Below are 20,917 nucleotides of genomic sequence, written 5' to 3' on the forward strand. Positions count from 1 at the left end.
CCATATCTTTCTTTTCTTCACAGTGATTGCTCTGCTATATGACTCTCAAATTACAAATATTTAGAGCTATTTACACTGCTTTGTCTTTAGATATATAATATTTCAAATATTCAGGTATCTGTTCCCAGCTTTGGAGTGGAGTTCCTAGATACCCAGTTAGGCTGCACTATGAGTATATGGAGCCTCAACACAAATCCTTCAAGTGTAGATACAGGTCAAGACAACATTAGAAAATTCATACTTTCACTTGTTTGTACACTCATGAACTAGGAAAGGAGAGAAAGGCAAAATTAAAGAAGTGATAGAGGAGAATATAGGCAGAAACCTCTTTGACCTCAGCCATAGCAACTTCTTTTTTTTTTTTTTTAATTTTTTTATTTATTTATGATAGTCACACAGAGAGAGAAGGAGAGAGGCAGAGACACAGGCAGAGGGAGAAGCAGGCTCCATGCACCGGGAGCCCGACATGGGATTCGATCCTGTGTCTCCAGGATCGCGCCCTGGGCCAAAGGCAGGCGCCAAACCACTGCGCCACCCAGGGATCCCAGCCATAGCAACTTCTTACTAGAAATGTCACCACAGGCAAGGGAAACAAATGCAAAAATGAATTCCTGGGACTTCATCAAGATAAAAAGCTTCTGCACAGAAAATGAAACAATCAAAACTAAAAGGCAGCCTATGGAACAAGAGAAGATATTTGTAAACAACAAATCTGATAAAGGGTTAGTACGTAAAATTTACAAAAAACTTATCAAAATCAACATGTAAAAAAACAAATAATCTAGGTAAGAAATGGGCAGAAGACATGAATAGATACTTTGCCAAAACGGACATACAGATGACTAACAGACACATGAAAAGATACTCAATATCACTCATCAGGGAAATACAAATCAAAACCATGATGAAATACCATCTTACACTGGTCAGGACAGCTAAAATTAACAATAAAAGAAACAATACGTGTTGGTAAGGATGTGGAGCACAGGAACCCTCTTGCACTGTTGATGGGAATACAAACTGCTATAGAAGGTGTGGTATATATATAAATAAATGGAATATTCCTCAGCCATAAAATAGAATAAAATCTTGTCATTCTTAATGTCACGGATGGAGCTAGAATGTATTATGCTAAGTGAAATAAGCCAGTCAGAGAAAGACAAATACCATATGATCTCACTCGTATGCGGAATTTAAGAAAGAGAACAGATGAACATATGGGAAGGGGGAAAAGAAAAAAAGGAGAGGGAAACAAGCTGTAAATGACTCTTTTTAAAAAGTTTTTTAAATTTAAATTCAATTTAGTTAACATATAGTGTGTTTAGTTTCAGGAATAGAATTTAGTGATTCATCAGTTGCATATAATACTTAGTACTCATTACATTAAGTGCCCTTAATGCCCATCCCCTCACCCATCTCCCTTCCAGCCAGAAGAGACTTTTAAGGATAGAGAACAAACTGAGGGTTTATGGAGGTAGGTGGATGTGGGATGGGCTAAATGGGTTATGGGTATTAAGGAGAACACTTTTTGTGATGAGTACTGGGTGTTAAGTGATGAATCATTGAATTCTACTCCAGAAACTACTATAGAAAGAAATATTGCACTATATGTTAACTACCTAAAATTTAAATTTAAAAAATAAATAAAAATAATTTTTAAAAGAGGTGTTAAATCGTACATGAAAAGGGGAAAATTTAAAGTGTACAATTATAGATTATGAAGAATTACAAAGGCTGAAACATCAACACTAGCTTCATTGTATAAAGTTAATCACATACTCAATTAAATGAAATGTTTCCAGTTATTTCTATGTAGTTAAGTGAAAATACCATTGGGACTCTGAAACTGGATGTATCTAGGTCTAAATCTCACTTCTACTAATCATTTATAAAAATAAAGATATCAACAGCATTGCATGTCTGCTCAGGAATTAAGTTAGCTAATACATGGAATGAAAATACAGCATTTAGTTTATATACATGTAAATAAACATTAGTTTTCCTTTCTTCCTTTTCTCTCAAATATCAGAACACAATGGCTTGCTTGTAATTAAACATTCACCAGATATTTGTTATTATATGACCTGATTATCCTAGATGCTTATTACTAAGGGCATCTAGGAAAATACTCCCTTGAGTGAAATAATAAGGTTAAATTAATACTTGAAAAAACCATAGACATGATATTTTCTAAATCAATGTTCCATTATAAAGGCAACATTCATTAGACTCACTTTCTTCCAGCTTTAATGAAACTGAAGGATTGCTTCCTATTTCATCCACATTTCCTTCACCACCTCCTCGAGATCGTGAATTCCAGACTTTAATCACTTCAACATCATTGTCACTGCCACTTCCACTTGAGCTACTATCTTTTTTCCCTTTTTTCCCCTTTGTTTTCTTCTTTCTATAAAAGGAACAAATCCAAACTGTTAGGAAAGCACAGTAAAGATGCAAATGCCAAGTAAGAGAGGACAATTAGCAATTAGGTATTTTAAATGTGTCAACACAGGACACAAAAATTATTCAATTTACTTTGCATAATCATCGGAGCTTAAACTCATGGAGGTTTCATCGGAATCTGAAGCTATAAATTCATCCATACTGTCTTCATCAAAGTATCCCTAGAGGAAAAAAAATGATGAATGTTTTAATAGTTTATTTCAACTTATATTGGAAATTATAATGATGTTTACTTTACCTGAGGATAAGTTAATTGTCAAGGGATAAGAAAGAACTGAGGAACTACCACAGATTAGAAAAAATAAAGGAGACATCACAAATATGATTACTAAATGCATTGTGAGGTCTTGGATTGAAACATGGAAAAGAAAAAGGTCAGAGGTACATAAAAAGTGATGAAATTCAATGAAAGTCTCTGGTTTGGTTAATACTATTGACCTAATATTAAGTTTTAAATTTTGAACATTTTACCATGGTTATGCAAGATGTTAAGAACAACATTTAATGCTCCTTCCATAATCGTAATACATTCTAACATAGAAATTAACTAGAAATAAAATAGGTTGAATTACTATACCACAAAGCAAAGGAAAATTCCAATATACAGTAAGTCTATATAGATCAACCTTTTTTCCTAAAGTTATTATGTTTCCAACAGATAAATTTTAATCAATTTTAGGTTACCTTATTTACCTTATTTTCTTTGCTAATGTAGTCCAGCTGCAAACACCAAGGATGAGTCCAGATTCTACTTAACATCTGAAAATCTTGGAAAAGTTTTGCACCTGCCTTTCCTCGTCCACCTTCATTGCTATTCCCTACACCTAATCAAAAAAAAAGTAGTTAATGTTATAAGACTTCTCTATGTCAGGAGAGGTGGATGGAGGGATGGGTTAAATAGATGATGAGGATTAAGGAGTACACTTGTGATGAGCACCGGGTGTTGTATGAAGTACTGATTCACCAAACTAATTATACTAATTAGTATAAAACTAATTATACTGTATGTTAAATGAAATTTAAATAAAAACTTAGAAAAAAGAATTCTCTATATGAAAATGTTTCAAAATTAGAGATTTTAACTGTATCTGCGCCATAGACTCCTTTGGCAGTATAGAGAAGCTTATAGACATCTTTCTTTGCATGTTTTGAAACATAAAATAGAGCAGAAGAAACCAATTATATATAAATTATCAAAATATTAAACATTTGTGATACAGTAATGTGTACTTTGTTAATGCATTAAATAACAAAATATAGCAGCAAGTCTAATAACTATCTGAAATTCTGAAGTCTTGATAAAGATAAATAATTTTGAGATATCAGTAACAACAGAACTAGTTGATTTCAATTGGCAGCAAAGTTATCACTAATACTACTATGGTTTATTGCCCACATTATAATTGGAAAAAATGCTAATTTTCATTAGAGTTTAGTAAAACTAATGTGAATTTTTTCTTATTCAGGTTCACATACCCCCCTCATAATTCCATCTGTGGACTATAGATTACAAACTCCTCTTTTAAAATTGAAGGTTAGCAAAGGGGAGGTGAGTGGGGGGATGGGTTAAAGAGGTGATAGGAATTAAGGAGTGCACTTGTCATGATGAACACAGGGTGATATATCGAAGTGTTGAATCATTATATTGTACACCTGAAACTAAACTTACACTGTATGTTAACTGGAATTTTAAAATTTATTTTATTAAAGTGAGGGGCAGAGAGAAACTGAAGCAGACTCTGCCTTGAGTGAGGAGCCTGAGGTGGGGCTTGAAATTACAACCTGAGCTGACTTGGACACTTAACCAACTGCACCACTCAGGCACCCCTAACTACTGGAATTTAAATAAAAATTTAAAAGCTCTTGTTTTCAATAAAGCCTGTTTGTATCCAATCTTTTAGGAACTCTTCTCCAATTATTCTTACACAAAAAATACTAAAAATTGTTTTTCATGTTGAAAACATTACATTTCTTCAGCCCAGAGTCATTTCAACAAAATTTTTTCTATCAAAGCAAAATAAAAAAGAAATGAATGCAAATTTCATTTATAAGACACTTATCAAGGGGGTAAAATGCAAAACAAAGCTGATTAAATGAAAAAGGCAGCATTTAAGCAATAACCTTTTTCTGGTCACAGTTTTAAAAGATGTAAATTCACCAATCATTGGTACGTCTTGCCTCCTCTCATGGCAAGAGAAAATTTAATGATATAAAACACTAATAAAAATTCATGAAAATCTGATAATGATTATTTTGCCTTATTAAGAGGTATTTCCACTGTGTATGATAGAAATAACTGCTGTGAAAATGAGGTATCTAACTTCTTGATACATGACTGTTCATAGCATTCCCTTATAATTTTTTATTTCTGTAATATCAGTAATGATGCTCTTTCACATTCCTGAGTTTAGTGGTCTCCTCTATTACTTTGCAAGTACAACCAAAAAGATACCAATCATGTTGATCTTTTCAAAGAACCAAATTTTGGTTTCAGGGATTATCTGTGTTTTTTCCTCCTTCTACTTGCTTCAGGTTTAGTTTGCTCTTACTTTTAGTTCCTTAAGGTAAATGGTTAGATTATAAATTTGGAATCTTTCTTATTTTTAAATTATAGGTATTTACAGTTGTAATTTTCCTGCCTTAAGCATGCTTTACCTGCATCCCATATCTTAGTACCTTGTGCTTTTGTTTTTCATCCATGTCTAAATATATTTTAATTTCCCTTGTGATTTCTTCTTTGATCTACTGGATATTTGGAAGTGTGTTATTTATATACATTTGTGAATATTCTAACTTTCCTTCTGTTACTGCTTTGTAATTTAATTCCCATGTGGTTAAAGAAAACATTTTGTGTGATTTTATCCTTTTATGTTAATTCTATCTTAAGTCTAAGATATGGACTATGTTGAAGAATATTCCATATGCACTTGAAAGGAAACTGTATTCTACTGTAACTGAATGGAGTATTCTTTTAGTGCTCTACTAAGTCTGTTGGTTTATAGTATTTTCCAAGTCCTCTATTTTCTTGTTGATCTTGTACCCAGCTGTTCTATCACTGAACACCTTCTGAGTTTTTAAAATTGATGTAAAGGAGGGTCACCTGGATGGTTCAGCTGGTTAAGTGTGTGACTCTTGATTTTGATTCAGGTCATGCTCTCAGGGTCATAAGATTCAGCCTCTGTCAGACTCCACACTGGGGTCTGCTTAAGATTCTCTCTTCCTCTCCCACCACCCTCCCCTCCCCCTTTTTCTCTCTCTTAAAAAAATTAAAGAGAGTTTTTTTTAAAGGTAATCTAAACTTTATCATTTTATACTCCAAGAAAAACTTAAAAGCCAATTTTTGTTTTGTGGGGGCAAAAGTTACTCTTGCACATATCATAAATATCTTCTATTATAGAAAAACTTCGTAAGACTTTTAAGCCAACTGGCTAAGATAAGAAAAGGGAGGACATTTTTAAAGGGAAAAAAACTTCTACCTAAAAGGGAGAAAAAACAGTTTCTTCTACCTACACCACTGATTTATAATAGAGTTGATATTCTCTGTGGGAAATGGGAACCACATAAAAAGGATATGTTAATAAGCTAGCCAAATAAATATCCATAGAAAAATGTTCTCTACTCAAAAGAGCATTGATAATTATTATTGAATCATTCTCTGACTCAAATCACTTTATCTGGAAAATATACCCAAAAAGTATAGGTGAATACATAATCAATCATGACAATCTGTTATTGAACCTTACTTACATCTAGTTTTTACATGAGATTTTATCATGGGATCTGTGGTAAACTGAATAATGATGTCCCAAATATACCTACATTCCAAACCACTCATGAGTTATTGTATATGGAAAAAGGAAATGTGCAGATACAGTCAGGATAAGGACCCAAAATTGAAGACCCTCTTAATTTTATTCAGGAAGGTCCAATGCAACAATAGTCCCTATAAGAGGGATCTAGAAGGGAGAGTTGGAGAAAGTGATGTGATAACATGTATACAGACTAGAGTGATATACTTTGAATACAGAGAATATAGGTGGCCACCAGAAGCTGAAAAAGACAAGGAAACGCTTTCCCTTCCTAGAGCAGCCAGAAGGAACCAGCCCTGTTTACTTTAGCCCAGTAACACTAACCTTGGACCTCAAACCCCTAGAACTGTGAGAGAATAAATTTGTGTTGTTCTAAGCCATCAAATTAATGGCAATTTTCTACAACAGGAAGAGGAAATCAATTTGGCATCCTAATGAAATGTTTATCAAACTTGGTACACATCAGAATCATTTGGGCAATGTGTTATACACATCCTTGGAGTCGAATCCTAGAAATTCTGATTTTCTAGATATGTGATGAGACACAGAAATCTAAACTTTCTAAGAACCTTCTCAGATGCTTGTGCTGCAAACTAGAATACAAGTCATAAAAAGAATGGTTGGGGAAAACTCACTGCTTCAAATAGTTTGTTGCTATAGCAAATTACCACAAACCCAAAATCTTAAGACCATAGAAATATATTCCTTCATAGTTTGGAAAATCAGAAATCCAAAATCTGTCCTACTGAGCCAAAATCAAAGTGTTCTCAGGGCCACCCACATTCCCTCTGGAACTTCCAGGAATTTGTTCCTTGCCTCCTCAGGCATACGGTGGCTGATGGCATTCCCTGACTTGCAGCCACATCAGTCTTTGCCTCTGTGGTCACAATTCCTCCTGTTTGTGTATATCTAATCGCCTTAGCCTCTCTCCTGCAAAGTTACCTGCAAATGGAATTAGGGGCCATCTGGATAATCCAGGACAATCTGCTCATCTTAAAATCCCTAGTTTAATCACCTCTAAAAAAAATCCCCTTTTCTTATAAGGTATCACAATTTCCAGGACCTACGTAAGATCTGACATCTCCAAGTGGCCATCGTTCAGCCTACCACACTGCCTTAAGTGCCCTTCAAGGCTATTGAAGGATGAAGACAAAAGAGCTAAAGCAAACTTTCCAAAAATACAAGACTAAAAAGCTTTTTATATTCGATTCCCCTCTTGACTCTTTACAAATTATAATTATACTATTATAAAAGCCAGTCTCACTGCAGTATTCTGATGATCAATACATCTATAATAAAGCAGGAATTGGAGAGGATCATAATAAAATACCATGGATATGTCAATAAATTTTATAGTTTCTCCAAGTCCTGAAAACTACTTCAAAGAATTTTCCACGTAAATGATTAAAAAGTGCTGATCTAAAGAACTTTGGGAGTGGTTTGGCCTCTAAAGAATTTGGAAACACATTTTGAAATTCCACAGTTGCACCATAAAATCCTTACTAATCAAATAATTCCTTTACACTATCTCAGAAATCTGACTTCTTTTCCTCCAGTGGTCCTTCAATTAACTTGTAGGACTCAAGGCCATTATTAAACATAAGAAGGACTTAGAAAAGCCTAAAACCTAAACAATAACTACCAAGAGGTACCAAGAATTCTACATATAATGAACAATAAGTGAAGAAAACAGTATCTCATTAATATCAGTTCTTTCATTGCCTCAATACATCAATGCAGGTCCTATAAGTTGACTTTAAGCAAATGGCTTAGTTTTGATGTTTAAATATTTGTTTTATCTGCTGAAGTCTAAATCTAAATCTTATAGTCATACCATCTTCTAATTAGTCACACAGTATAGGAATCTCATATAAAAACTACCACCCTTGAACTATCATGCAAAGACCACTACAACTGGTTAACATTCCTTGCAGTATGCTTATTTTATTTATGCAGAAAGTAGAAGAAACAAAGTAATGAATATTTTAAGTACCAGGGAGACCCCAGTTCATATCATCAAATACCCCATCATTTGCCCAAAATCCTACTAACTTAAGAGTGCTTCAAGCACAAATTGTAATATTAAGGATCTCAGACTAATAATATCCCCAGATGCCTAGCAGAAACAACAGCAAATCCTTTCTGGAGTAATCAAACTTTATCCTAGGCCTCAAATAACTATGACATACTCCAAGGGATATAAGGACCTTGTGGTCAAAAGTACTTAAACACACATGGAAACAACGCAGCATGCCTGAAAACGGACAGAATCTTTAAAAAAAAAAAAAAAGATTTTATTTATTTATTCATGAGAGACACACATAGAGAGAGGGGCAGAGACACAGGCAGAGGAAGAAGTAGGCTCCATGCAGGGAGTCTGATGTGGACTCAATCCCAGGACTCCAGGATCATGCCCTGGGCCGAAGGCAGGTGCCAAACCAGAGCCACCCAGGGATCCCCAAAACTGACAGAAATTAAAGAGATGAAATAAATCTATAAGGATTTTAGAAACTGGAATAATCAGACATAGACTCTAACTATTTACTTTGTTTAAAGAAATGTTAAGGACAATCTTGAAAGTATATGCAAGACACAGGAAGTCATAAAGAACAAACAATTAGCTGGAAGCTAACTGAATACAACTTCTATAGATAAAAAAGCCACTGAGCTTTTTTAAAGTTTAATTCAAATATAGTTCACAATTTACCATTTACAATTCACTAGTGTATTCAGAGTTGTGCAACCATCACCAAAATCCAGTTTTTAAAACATTTTCATCACCTCCACAAAAACCCTATACCCCTAAAGCCATTATCCCTCAACTTCATTTTTCTTACATCCCTAGGAAACCACTAATCTACTTTGCTTCTATAGATTTGCCTACTCTGGACATTTCATATAAATAGAATCATACAACACCTGGTCATTTGTGACTGGCTTCTTTCACTTGTCATATATTTTCAAGGTTGCTCTGTGTTGTACCGTTTCTCAGCATTTGCTTCCTTTTCATTGCTGAATAATGTTCTATGATATCCATATATCAAATACGTTTAACACTTCACCAGTTGATGGGCATATAGGTTGTTTCTAGCTGTTAACTATTAGGAATAATGATGCTATGTACATTGGTGTACAAATCTTTGTGTGTCTTCCTTTCTATTGAGTAAACACCCAGAAGTATAATTGCTGTATTATATGGTAATTCTATACTGAACCTTTGATTATCAAATTTTGCTTCACATAAATTACACCATTTGACATTCAATATCAGCAAAACAGGGTTCCAATTCCTCCACATCCTCATCACTTCCTATTTTTCTATTTCTGGGATTATAGTAATCCTAGTGAGTAATATCCCACTGTGGTTTTGATTTACATTTCCAATGATGTTGACTATCATTTAGACCAGTGGTTTTCATGATTTATAGTCACTAGTAGGGCTTATAAACTTGGAAACCCATGCATATTAATGTTCTCTATGAGTAGAATTCATTGGCATTGAGTATAATTACAATGTTGTACAAACATCAACACTCCATTCCTAAAACTTTTTTATGATCCTAGAAAGAAATTCTGTACACACTAAAAATAATTCTGTATTTCCCTTTACGCCAAAACTTGGTAACTACTACTGTCTGCGTCTATGAATCTGTCTACGCTGGGTATCTCTAAGTAGAATCAAACAGTATTCATTTTGTGTCTGGCTTATTTCACTTATCATGGTATCTTTGGGATTCATTAATATTGTAAACTGTCAGCATTTCCTTTCTTTTTAAGACTAATATCCCATGGTATGTACGTATGTGTGTGTGTATATATAATAACATTGTATTCATCTATTAATTAATTCATTAATGGACATTGGGATTACTTCTACCTTTATAGCTATTGGGAATAATTCTGCTATGCAAACATGAGTGTGCAAGTATCGGTTTAAGTTCCTGCTTTCAATTATTTGGCGTATACATCTAGAAGTGGAGTTGATGGATCATTATGGAAATAGTTCTGTTTAACTCTGAGGAATGGCCACACTGCTTTACCCATAGCAGCTGTACCATTTTACACTACCACCAGCAATGCTCCAGGGTTATAATTTCTCCACTTCCTTGCCAATACTTGCTTTTTCTCTTGTTTTTGACAATAGGAATCTTATTAAGTGTGAAATGGTATCTTGTGCTTTGATGTTGGCATTTCCATAATAAACAGTGATGATGTAGAGCATCTTTTCATGTGCTTTTGGCCATTTGTACATATTCTTTGGAGAAATGTCTATTTAAGTCCTTCACCTGTTTTCCAATTGTGTTGAGTTATACTGTTCCTGAGTTGTAGAAGTTCTTTATATATTCTGGTTATTAATCCATTCGCAGATACAGGATTTTAAAATATTTTCTGTCTTTTCATGTACTCCATTTTTACATGCCTTAAAACACTATATGGACTTTAATATTGACTTATGTTAAAATCAAACTAATGTTTACTGATTAAAAAATTAAATAACAAACTAATGAATATTGGGGGGATAGGTTAAAATAGCTTATGGGCACTAAGGAGTATACTTGTGATGAGCTCCAGGTGTTGTATGGAAGCGTTGAATCACTATATCTTACACCATACTGTATTAAAAATATTACACTGTATCATAACTAACTGAAATTTAAATAAAAACTTAAAAAAACTAAGTATCCAAATTTTAAAACATGAAGTGTTTACTGAAGGCAGAGGCTTACATGTAAATATAAACTTCTGATAACTGATGATAAATGGAAGACTGCAGGATTATACTGAAAAAAGGAACAAAAGAAAATTAAGAGGACTTTAAAATTCATGAAAACTCAGCTTCTTACGACGTTAATTCTATAAATATTAAATATATTATAAATTATTACTACTAATATTCACATAAACTGTTCCTAATATAAAAAGCAAAATTTAAGGGAACTTCTTAAAACTAAATAGAATCTAGAAAGAGACAAATATAGAAACAAAAGAAATTTTACAATGTGTAACAGAAAAACACCAAGCATTTTAAATGCAAGAGAAATATGCAGGTGACATTTCAGGAGAAAAACTGTAGCCTTTAACATAACCCACCTGGCCTTTTATGGAAGGTTTTTTTCAAAAGGAGTATTAAATCAGGTTATGCTACTTTAAGGAAACTAAAACACATTTAATTGAGTGGAACCCCAAACATTTTCACTACTAAAAGATTCATGACACCAGATGATAATTTGACAGATATACTTTTTAGAAAGAGTTAAGAGGCAGAGTAATAGGGGGATCCTATGCTTGCCTCCTCCAATGAAAACAGCTAGATAAATATGAAACCATTCTGAACACTGAGGAAATCGATCTGAGGACTGAGAGAATAAACTGCAAAACTAGAGAGAAAAGAGGCCACCCACATCATGGACATTAGGAGGTAAGGAGACGTGATTTAGAGGAGAAAAGAACTGCTGGTGCTGCAGAGGGGAGGAAGCCCAGATCAGGAAAAGAGAAAAAGAGAGAGAGACAGACATTAAGAAACAAGAGAAACACTTCCCCAAAACCACTGATACAGAAAATGAGAGGGGTTAATTATCACAAGTATTTACAAGTGGTAGAGGAGCACAAAGTCTGAAGTTTAGTTTAGAAAGTCTGTGCCATCATTGGGGTGGAAACTGGCTAGCAAAAAGGTGTTCTTGTGGAGAAGGAAGGCAGAAGCCAGGGAGCAGAAGTGTAATCTGAGGATCCCCCGGCTTGCAAGTAGGAAACAGTTCTCTTTCTTGGAGAGCATTTGGGAGAATGAAACTGCTTCTATGTGGACAAAAGAGGAGCAGCCAGGTGCCAATGTGTTGCCACATTATTTATCATAGGAATAGAGACATCTGGGATCCCTGGGTGGCGCAGCGGTTTGGCGCCTGCCTTTGGCCCAGGGCGCGATCCTGGAGACCCGGGATCAAATCCCACATCAGGCTCCCGGTGCACGGAGCCTGCTTCTCCCTCTGCCTATGTCTCTGCCTCTCTCTCTCTCTCTCTGTGACTATCATAAATAAATAAAAATAAAAATTAAAATTAAAAAAAAAAAAAAAAGGAATAGAGACATCTGCTGAGGGCAGCTAACCTGCTTCTTGCTGTGCTTTAAGATAAACTCTAAGCCCTTGCATATCCCTGTAACTACCCTTCTGTGACAAAGCAGCATCAGCCACAGTGCAGTAAGACCTTTTTCTAGAAGATCAGTGCAGGTCCATGCATCCTGGGGTACTTAAAATTTTGAAATATTGAAACCCAGTCTGTGTGCCTGTGATAAAACACAGGAGCATGGCACCACCAGGTGGGCAGACGCTCAGACACAGACAGGGTGAAGGCATACAACTCAGGAAAACATGGGACAAACGAGGGGAGTTTGTTCACTCTACTACAAGGGCTTCCTGAACATTGGGAGGTACGAACTTCCCTCTCTGGGGATGAGAGAAATGACTGAAAATATTTTTACTTTTACCCCTGACCACCAGCACAAACAAATTTCAGTGAGCAACATAGTGACAACAGTGTAGGCTTAAACTGCTTACACCAAACCCCAGATTTCTGCGCTCTGCAGGTGGTTTTTCTTTCTTTTTTTTCTTTGCTAGGACAAGTGTACCTAAGACTCAGAGCAGGAGCGTCACCCCTCTACCACCACCACCAGAAACCCAGCACAAACCCTCCAAATGCACCAAGTCTCTTGGCCATAGAATACTGCAAAGCTTCAGCTCTAAGGGAAATAGGAACTAGATTTTTTGAACAAGTAGACCAAAAAAAAAAAAAAAAACTAGTTAAAACTCACCACACACTGGACAAGGTCCAAACACTCCCTATTGCAGGCAAGGACAAAACTCTGCAGTTTCTCATTTTAGACCTGAGGGAAAGAGCAGCCAAAACATAATAGCAGTGTAGACCAGAAACACTTCCTGAAGCACCAGGCCCTGGACAGTATATGAATGCTTCATAACAAAGCAATTACTCTCAAGAGTGGGAAACAGAATAGGCTTTCCTAACACACAGAAGATAAAGACTGAGACAAAATGCCAAAGTGGAAGAATTCATCCTAAAACAAAGAAAAAGAAGAGGTCACAGGCAGGGATCTAATTAAAACAGATATAAGTAATATGCCTGAACCAGAATTTAAACCAACAATTATAAGAATACTAACTGGGCTTGAGAAAAGAATAGAAGACACCATGGAGTCCCTTAACACAGAGATAAAAGACCTAAAAATTAGCCATGCCAAAATAAAAAATGCTATAACTGAAATGCAAAACCAACTGGACATAATGACCAGAAGGATGGAAAAAGAACAAATAAGTGATACAGAAAATAAAATTATGAAAATAATGAAGCTGAAGAGGGAAAGAAATCATGAATGTACACATAGGGAAATGTTAAACTCCATAAAGCGTAATAACAATAGTATCATAGGAGTTCCATAAGAAGAAGAAAGAGAAACAGGAGTAGGTTTATTTAAGCAAATTATAGCTAAAAATTTCCCTAATCTGGGGAAGGAAAGAGACATCCATATGCAGAAGGCACAGAGAACTCCTATAAAAAATCAACAAAAGCAAAGCAACACCAAGACATATCATAGTAAAATTTGTAAAGTAAAATACAGTGAGTAAGGAAAAAATCCTAAAAAATAGTAGCAGAAAAGAAATCTTTAGGATGCTTAAGTGGTTCAGTTAGTTGAGCATCCAAAACTTGATTTTGGATTGGTTCATGATCTCAACAGACACTGAGCTCTGCACTTCAATGGAGAATCTACTTGATATTTTCTCTTTCTCTCTCCCTCTCCGCCTACCTCCATTCTCTCTCTCAGATAAATAGAACTTTTTTAAAAAAGAAAAAGAAATCCCTAATGTAAAAAGGGAAGACAAAGGGAGCAGCACATCCATCCAGAGAAATTTGGCAGGCTAGAAGATACTGGCATAATACATTCAACGTGCTGAATAGTAAAAAGATGCAACCAAATATACTTTAGCAAGGCTTTCATTCAGAACAAAAGGAGAGATAAAAACGTTCCCAAAGTTAAAGGGGGTTTAAGACTACTACACCAGCCTTGCAAGAAATATTAAAAGGGATACTTTGAGGAAGAAAAACTAAAAGCAACAAAGACTACAATGGAACAGAGAAAATCTCCAGAGACACAGAACTACATTTAATACAATGGCACTAAATTAGCATCTATCAATAATCACTGTGAATGTAAATAGGCGAAATGCTCCAATCCAAAGACACAGGATGTCAGAATGGATGTTTTTTAAAGATTTTATTTATTTATTCATTGAGACACAGAGAGAGAATGAGAGGCAGAGACACAGGCAGAGGGAGAAGCAGGCTCCATGCAGAGAGCCCGACATGGGACTCAATCCAGGGTCTCCAGAATCACGCCCTGGGCTGCAGGCGGTGCTAAACCGCTGCGCCACGGGGGCTGCCCTGTCAGAATGGATTTTAAAAAATCCAAGATCCATCTATAGGCTGCCTACAGGAGACTCACTGTAGACCTAAAGACACCTGAAGATTGAAACTGAGGGGACTGAAAAATATTTACCATGCAAATGGATGTCAAAAGGAAGCCAGAGTAGCAATACTTACATCAGACAAACTAGATTTTAAACCAAAGAATGCAACAAGAGATGAAGAGGGGTACTGTATCATGATAAAGGGGTGTATCCAACAAGGAGATACAACAATTTTAAGTATTTATGTTCCCAATCTGGGAGAACCCAAATATAAAAATCAGTAACAAACATAAAGAAACTCATTGATAACAATACGATAATAGTAAGGGACTTTAAAGCCCCACTGAGAAGGAGACTCGGTGTCCATCGAAAGATGAATGGATAAAGAAGATGTGGTTTATGTATACAATGGAATATTACTCAGCCATTAGAAACGACAAATACCCACCATTTGCTTCAACATGGATGGAACTGGAGGGTATTATGCTGAGTGAAGTAAGTCAATCAGAGAAGGACAAACATTGTATGTTCTCATTCATTTGGGGAATATAAATAATAGTGAAAGGGAATATAAGGGAAGGGAGAAGAAATGTGTGGGAAATATCAGAAAGGGAGACAGAACACAAAGACTCCTAACTCTGGGAAACGAACTAGGGGTGGTGGAAGGGGAGGAGGGCAGGGGGTGGGGGTGAATGGGTGACGGACACTGAGGGGGGCACTTGATGGGATGAGCACTGGGTGTTATTCTGTTTGTTGGTAAACTGAACACCAATAAAAAATAAATTTATTATTAATAAAAATAATAAATAAATAAATAAATAAATAAAACCCCACTGACAGCAATGGACAGATCACCTGAGCAGAAAATGAAGGAAACAATGGCTCTAAATGACACACTGGACCAGATGGACTTAGATGTATTCAGAACATTTCATCCTAAAGCAGGGGAATATACATTCTATTCCAGTGCACAGGGAACATTATCCAGAATAGAACACATGCTAGGTCACAAATCAGGCCTCAAGAAGTACAAAAGATTAAGATCATACCGCACATATTTTCTGCTCACAATGCTATGAAACTTGAAATCAAATACAAGAAAATATTTGGAAAGACTACAAATACATGGAGATTAAAGAACATGCTACTAAAGAATGATTGAGTAAACCAGGAAATTAAGAAAAAAGAAATACACGGAAGCAAATGAAAATGAAAACATGACAGTCCAAAATCTTTCAGATGCAGTAAAAATAGTCATAGAAGGGAAGTATACATCAAAACAGGCCTACCTGAAGAAGCAAGAAAAGTCTCAAGTACAAAACCTAACCTTGCACCTAAAAGACCTAGAAAAGAAACAGCAAATTAAACATAAAGCCAGTAGCAGGGAAATGATAAATACTAGAGCAGAAATAAATGATATAGAAACAAAAAAGAACAGAACAGATGAATTAAACCAGGATATATTTGAAAAAATTAATAAAATTTATAAATCTCTAGCCAGAATTATTCAAAAAGAAAAGAGAAAGGACCCAAATAAAGAAAATTATAAGTGAGAGAGGAGAAATTACAACCACTACTACAATAATAAAATTATAAGAGAATATTATGAAAAAAGTATATGCCAGAAATTGGGCAATCTGGAAGAAATGAATAAATTCCTAGGAACATAAACTATCAAAACCAAAACAGGAACAAATAGAAAATTTGAACAGATCAAACATAGCAAAGAAATTCAATCAGTTGGGGATCCTTGGGTGGCTCAGCGGTTTAGCGCCTGCCTTCAGCCCAGGGCACAATCCTGGAGACCTGGGATCGAGTCCCACATCGGGCTCCCTGCATGGAGCCTGCTTCTCCATCTGCCTGTGTCTCTGCCTCTCTGTGTATCTCCTGAATAAATTAATAAAATAAAAAAAATAAAAATAAATAAATAAAAATTCAATCAGTAATCAAAGAACTCCACCCTCCAAAAAAGTCTAGGGTTAGATGGCTTCCCAAGGGAATTCTACTAAACATTTAAGGAAAATCAATACCTATTCTTCTGAAACTAGTCCAAAAAACAGAAATGGAAGGAAAACTTCCAAACCCATTCTAGGAGTCCCACATTACCCTGCTTCCAAAACAAGACAGACTCCACTAAAGAAAAACGTACAAGCCAATATCCCTGATGAACACGGATATAAAAATTCTCAGCAAAATACTAGCATATGGAATCCAACAGTACATTCAAAGAATCATTCACAATGATCAAGTGGGATTTATTCCTGGGCTACAAGAATGGTTCAATATTCACTGATTGATTTGAATCAATCAATGTGATACAACACATCAATAAAAGAAATGATAGGAACCATGTGATTCTCTCAATAGATGCACAAGAAGCATTTGACACAATACAGCATACATTCTTGATAAAAACCCTCAACAAAGGAGGGATACAGGGGTGCCTGAGTGGCTCAGTGGTTGAGAGTCTGCCTTCAGCTCAGGGTGTGATCCCAGGGTCATGGGATCAAGACCCACATCGGGCTCCACATCCCTGCTCCACAGGGAGCCTGCTTCTCCCTCTGCCTATGTCTCTGCCTCTCTCAGTGTATGTCTCATGAATAAATAAATAAAATATTTTTAAAAAAGCAAAGGAGGGATACAGGAAACATACTTCAACATCATAAAGGTCATATAGGAAAGACTTACAGCTCATATCATCTTCAAATAGGAAATACTGAGAGCTTTTCCTCTAAGTTTGGGAATAAGAGAGGGATGTGCACTCTCACCATTAACATAGTACTGGAAGTCCTAGCCTCCAAATGAGACAACAAAAAGAAATAAAAGGCATCGAAACTGGCAAGAAGTCAAACTTTCACTGTTCACAGATATCATGATACTCTAAGAGAAAATCCAAAAGACTCCACCAAAAAATTGCTAGAACTAATACATGAATTCAGCAAAGTCACAGGATACAAAATCAACATACAGAAATCTGTTGCATTTCTATACAACAATAATGACGCAGCAGAAAGAGAAATCAAGAAATCAATCCCAGTGATGAATGAGCAAAAGAAAAAACCTAGGAATAAACCTAAGCAAAGAGGTAAAAGATACACTACACTGTACTCTGAAAACTATAGGACTTATGAAAGAAATTGAAGAGGACACAAAGAAACAGATAAACATTCCATGCTTATGGATTAGAAGAACAAACATCATTAAAATGTCTATACTGGGGCATCTGGGTGGCTCAGTCAATTAAGTGTCTGCCTTAGGCTCAGGTCATGACCCCAGAGTCCTTGGATGGAGCCCCACACTGGCTCCCTGCTCAGACAGAAATCAGCTTCACTCTCTGCCCCTCCTCTGCTTGTGTGCACTCTCTCTCTCTCTCAAAAAATAAATAAAATCTTAAAAATTAATAATGATAAAATAAAATTTCTGTACTACCAAAAGCGATCTACACACTTAGTGCAATCCCTATCGAAATACCACCAGCGGTTTTCACTAAACTAGAATAAATAATCCTAAAATGTGTATGGAACCACAAAAGACCCTGAACAGCCAAAATAATCCTGAAAAAGAAAAGCAAGGCTAGAGGTATCACAATTCTGGACTTCAAGCTATATGACAAAGCTGAAGTCAACAAGACGGCATGGTACTGGCATAAAAAAAGATACAAAGATCAATGGAACAGAATAGAAAACCTACAAATGGACCCAAAACTGTATGTTCAAGTAATCTTAGACAAAGCCAGAAAGAACATCCAATGAAAAAAAGACAGTCTCATCCACAAATGGTGTTGGGAAAACTGGACAGCAACATGCAGAAGAATGAACCTAGACCACTTTCCTATACCATGTACACAAGTAAATTCACAAAGGATGAAAGACCTAAATGTGAGACAGGAAACTATTACAATACTAGGAAAGAACACAGGCAGCAACCTATTTGACCTTGGCTGTGGCAACTTCTTACTAGACACGTCTCTGGACATAAGGGAAACAAAAGCAAACATGAACAATTGGGACTTCATGAAGATAAAAGGCTTCCTGGGCATCTGGATGGCTCAGTCAGCTATGTGTTCAACTCTGGGTTTTGGCTCAGGTCATGATCTCAGGATCATGAGATGAAGCTTTGTGTCAGGCTCCATGCTCAGCATGGAGTCTGCTTGGGATTTTCTCTCTTCCTCTCCCTTGGCCTCCCCCCCGCTCAAGTTTTTTCTCGTTCTCTCAAAAATAAATAAAGAAATCTTGTTTAAAAAAATATTAAAAGTTTCTGCACAGTGAAGGAAACAATCAACAAATCTAAAAAAGGGAAGCCTATGGAATGGGAGAAAATATCTGCAAATGACATATCTGATAAAGGGGTAGTATCCAAAATCTATAAAGAACTTACAATCAAACTCAACACCCCAAAAGACAAATAACTCTGTGAAGAAATGGGCAGAATGAATGAATGAATATTTTTCCCAAGAAGACACCTAAATGGCTAACAGACACATGAAAAGATGCTTAATATCACACATCATTAGAAAAATACAAATCAAAACCACGATGAGATTCTACCTTACACCTGTCAGAATGACTAAAATTAACAACTCAGGCAACAACAGACGTTGGCAAGGATGCAGAGAAAGGGGACCCCTCTTACACTGCTGGTGGGATTGTCAGCTGGTGCAGTGACTCTAGAAAACAGTATGAAGGTAGAACTATCCTATAACCTAGCAATTAAACTATTATGTATTTACCCAAAGGATACAAAATACTAATTCGAAGGGGGCATGTGCACCTCGATCTTTATAGCAGCATTATCATTGGTAGCCAAACATCCATCAATTGATGAATGGATAAAGAAGAGACAGTGTCCATATACAATGGTATTACTTACCCATAATAAAGAATAAAATTTTACCATCTTCAAGGATGTGGATTCAGCTAGAGTGTATTGTGCTAAGCGAAATAAGTTAGAGAAAAATAAATACTATGATTTTACTCATGTGGAACTTACAAAATAAAATAGGTGAACATGGGGCAGGGAAAGAATAAAAAACAGGAAGGCAAATAATAAGAGACTCTTAACTACAGAGAAGAAACTGAGGGTTGCTGGAGGGGAGGTGATTGAGGGAAGGGCTAAATGGGTGATTGAGTACTAAGGAGAGCACTTGTTTTGATGAGCACTGGATATTACACTAAGTTCTACTTCTGAAACCAATATTCTAGTATATGTTAACTAGAATTTATATAAAAACTTTTTAAAACAATTATATTTTTCAGAGTTTAGAAGCTTTTAATTATTAGTACTTTAGACATTTGATATCAAATAAAATCACAAAGAATGAGGCCTCCTTAATTCTTAAATAATGCACTTGCTTCAGAACTGTACACTTTAAGATCTATACATGAGCTATTAATATTTTACTGTTGGTTATTAAAGACAAGTGATTCTCTAATATTTGAAAACACTGTAGCTGGTATTTTCTCTATGATAAAACAAAATTTTAAATGGAAAAAATATTAAATGACCAAAGCTAGTATACTTTATTACTCAGATATTAATGAAAGATAGGTCTGGACATCTCTCTGTTTAACAACACAGTAGCTTTCTTATTGGGATAACTACATTTGGTTACTTAATTATGTCTCCAATTTTTGTCATTCAAAACATAATGGTACAATAAATATAACAGCTTCTGACTGATGTACAAATGAAAATGTATGCCTAATTATAATGATTTTCTTCCAAAAGTCACTAAAAATCTGTGTTTATAAAACAGAAAAAAAAGGAGTTCTGTAAAATACTAACATTCAATTTTTTTTTTCTTAAAGATTTTATTTATTTACTCGTGAGAGACAGAGAGAGAGAGAGAGAGAGAGAGAGAGAGGCAGAGACACAGGCAGAGGGAGAAGCAGGCTCCATGCAGGGAGCCAGATATGGGACTTGATCCTGCGTCTCCAGGACCACGCCCTGGGCTGAAGGCGGCGCTAAACCGCTGAGCCACCCGGGCTGCCCTCAAATTTTTTTCCCCAAAGCAAATTCTTGAGGACGATCAATATTATTCTGTTATCTAAAATGCACTGCTGTTGGGACACCTGGGTGGCTCAGTGGTTGAGTATCTGCTCAGGGAATGATCCCGGGTTCCTGGGATCAAGTCCCACATCAGGCTCCCATAGGGAGCCTGTTTCTCCCTCCACC

General features: G+C 35.8%; 1 protein-coding gene across 6 annotated transcripts in view; it reads right to left on the bottom strand.

Annotated features, from left to right (window-relative positions):
- ATRX (ATRX chromatin remodeler) overlaps positions 1–20,917 on the bottom strand; it is a 332,654-nt gene that overhangs the window by 85,181 nt on the left and 226,556 nt on the right. For all 6 annotated transcript variants that reach the window (XM_038587761.1, XM_038587760.1, XM_038587757.1 and 3 more), the window contains 3 exons: positions 3,157–3,287; positions 2,536–2,624; positions 2,235–2,407 (listed from right to left, as the gene is read on the bottom strand). In XM_038587761.1, coding sequence (XP_038443689.1) covers positions 2,235–2,407; positions 2,536–2,624; positions 3,157–3,287 — 393 coding nt within the window. The remainder of the gene's footprint in view (positions 1–2,234; positions 2,408–2,535; positions 2,625–3,156; positions 3,288–20,917) is intronic.

The sequence above is a fragment of the Canis lupus genome, chromosome X (assembly GCF_011100685.1).
Source record: "Canis lupus familiaris isolate Mischka breed German Shepherd chromosome X, alternate assembly UU_Cfam_GSD_1.0, whole genome shotgun sequence".
NCBI classification, from domain to species: Eukaryota; Metazoa; Chordata; class Mammalia; order Carnivora; family Canidae; genus Canis; species Canis lupus.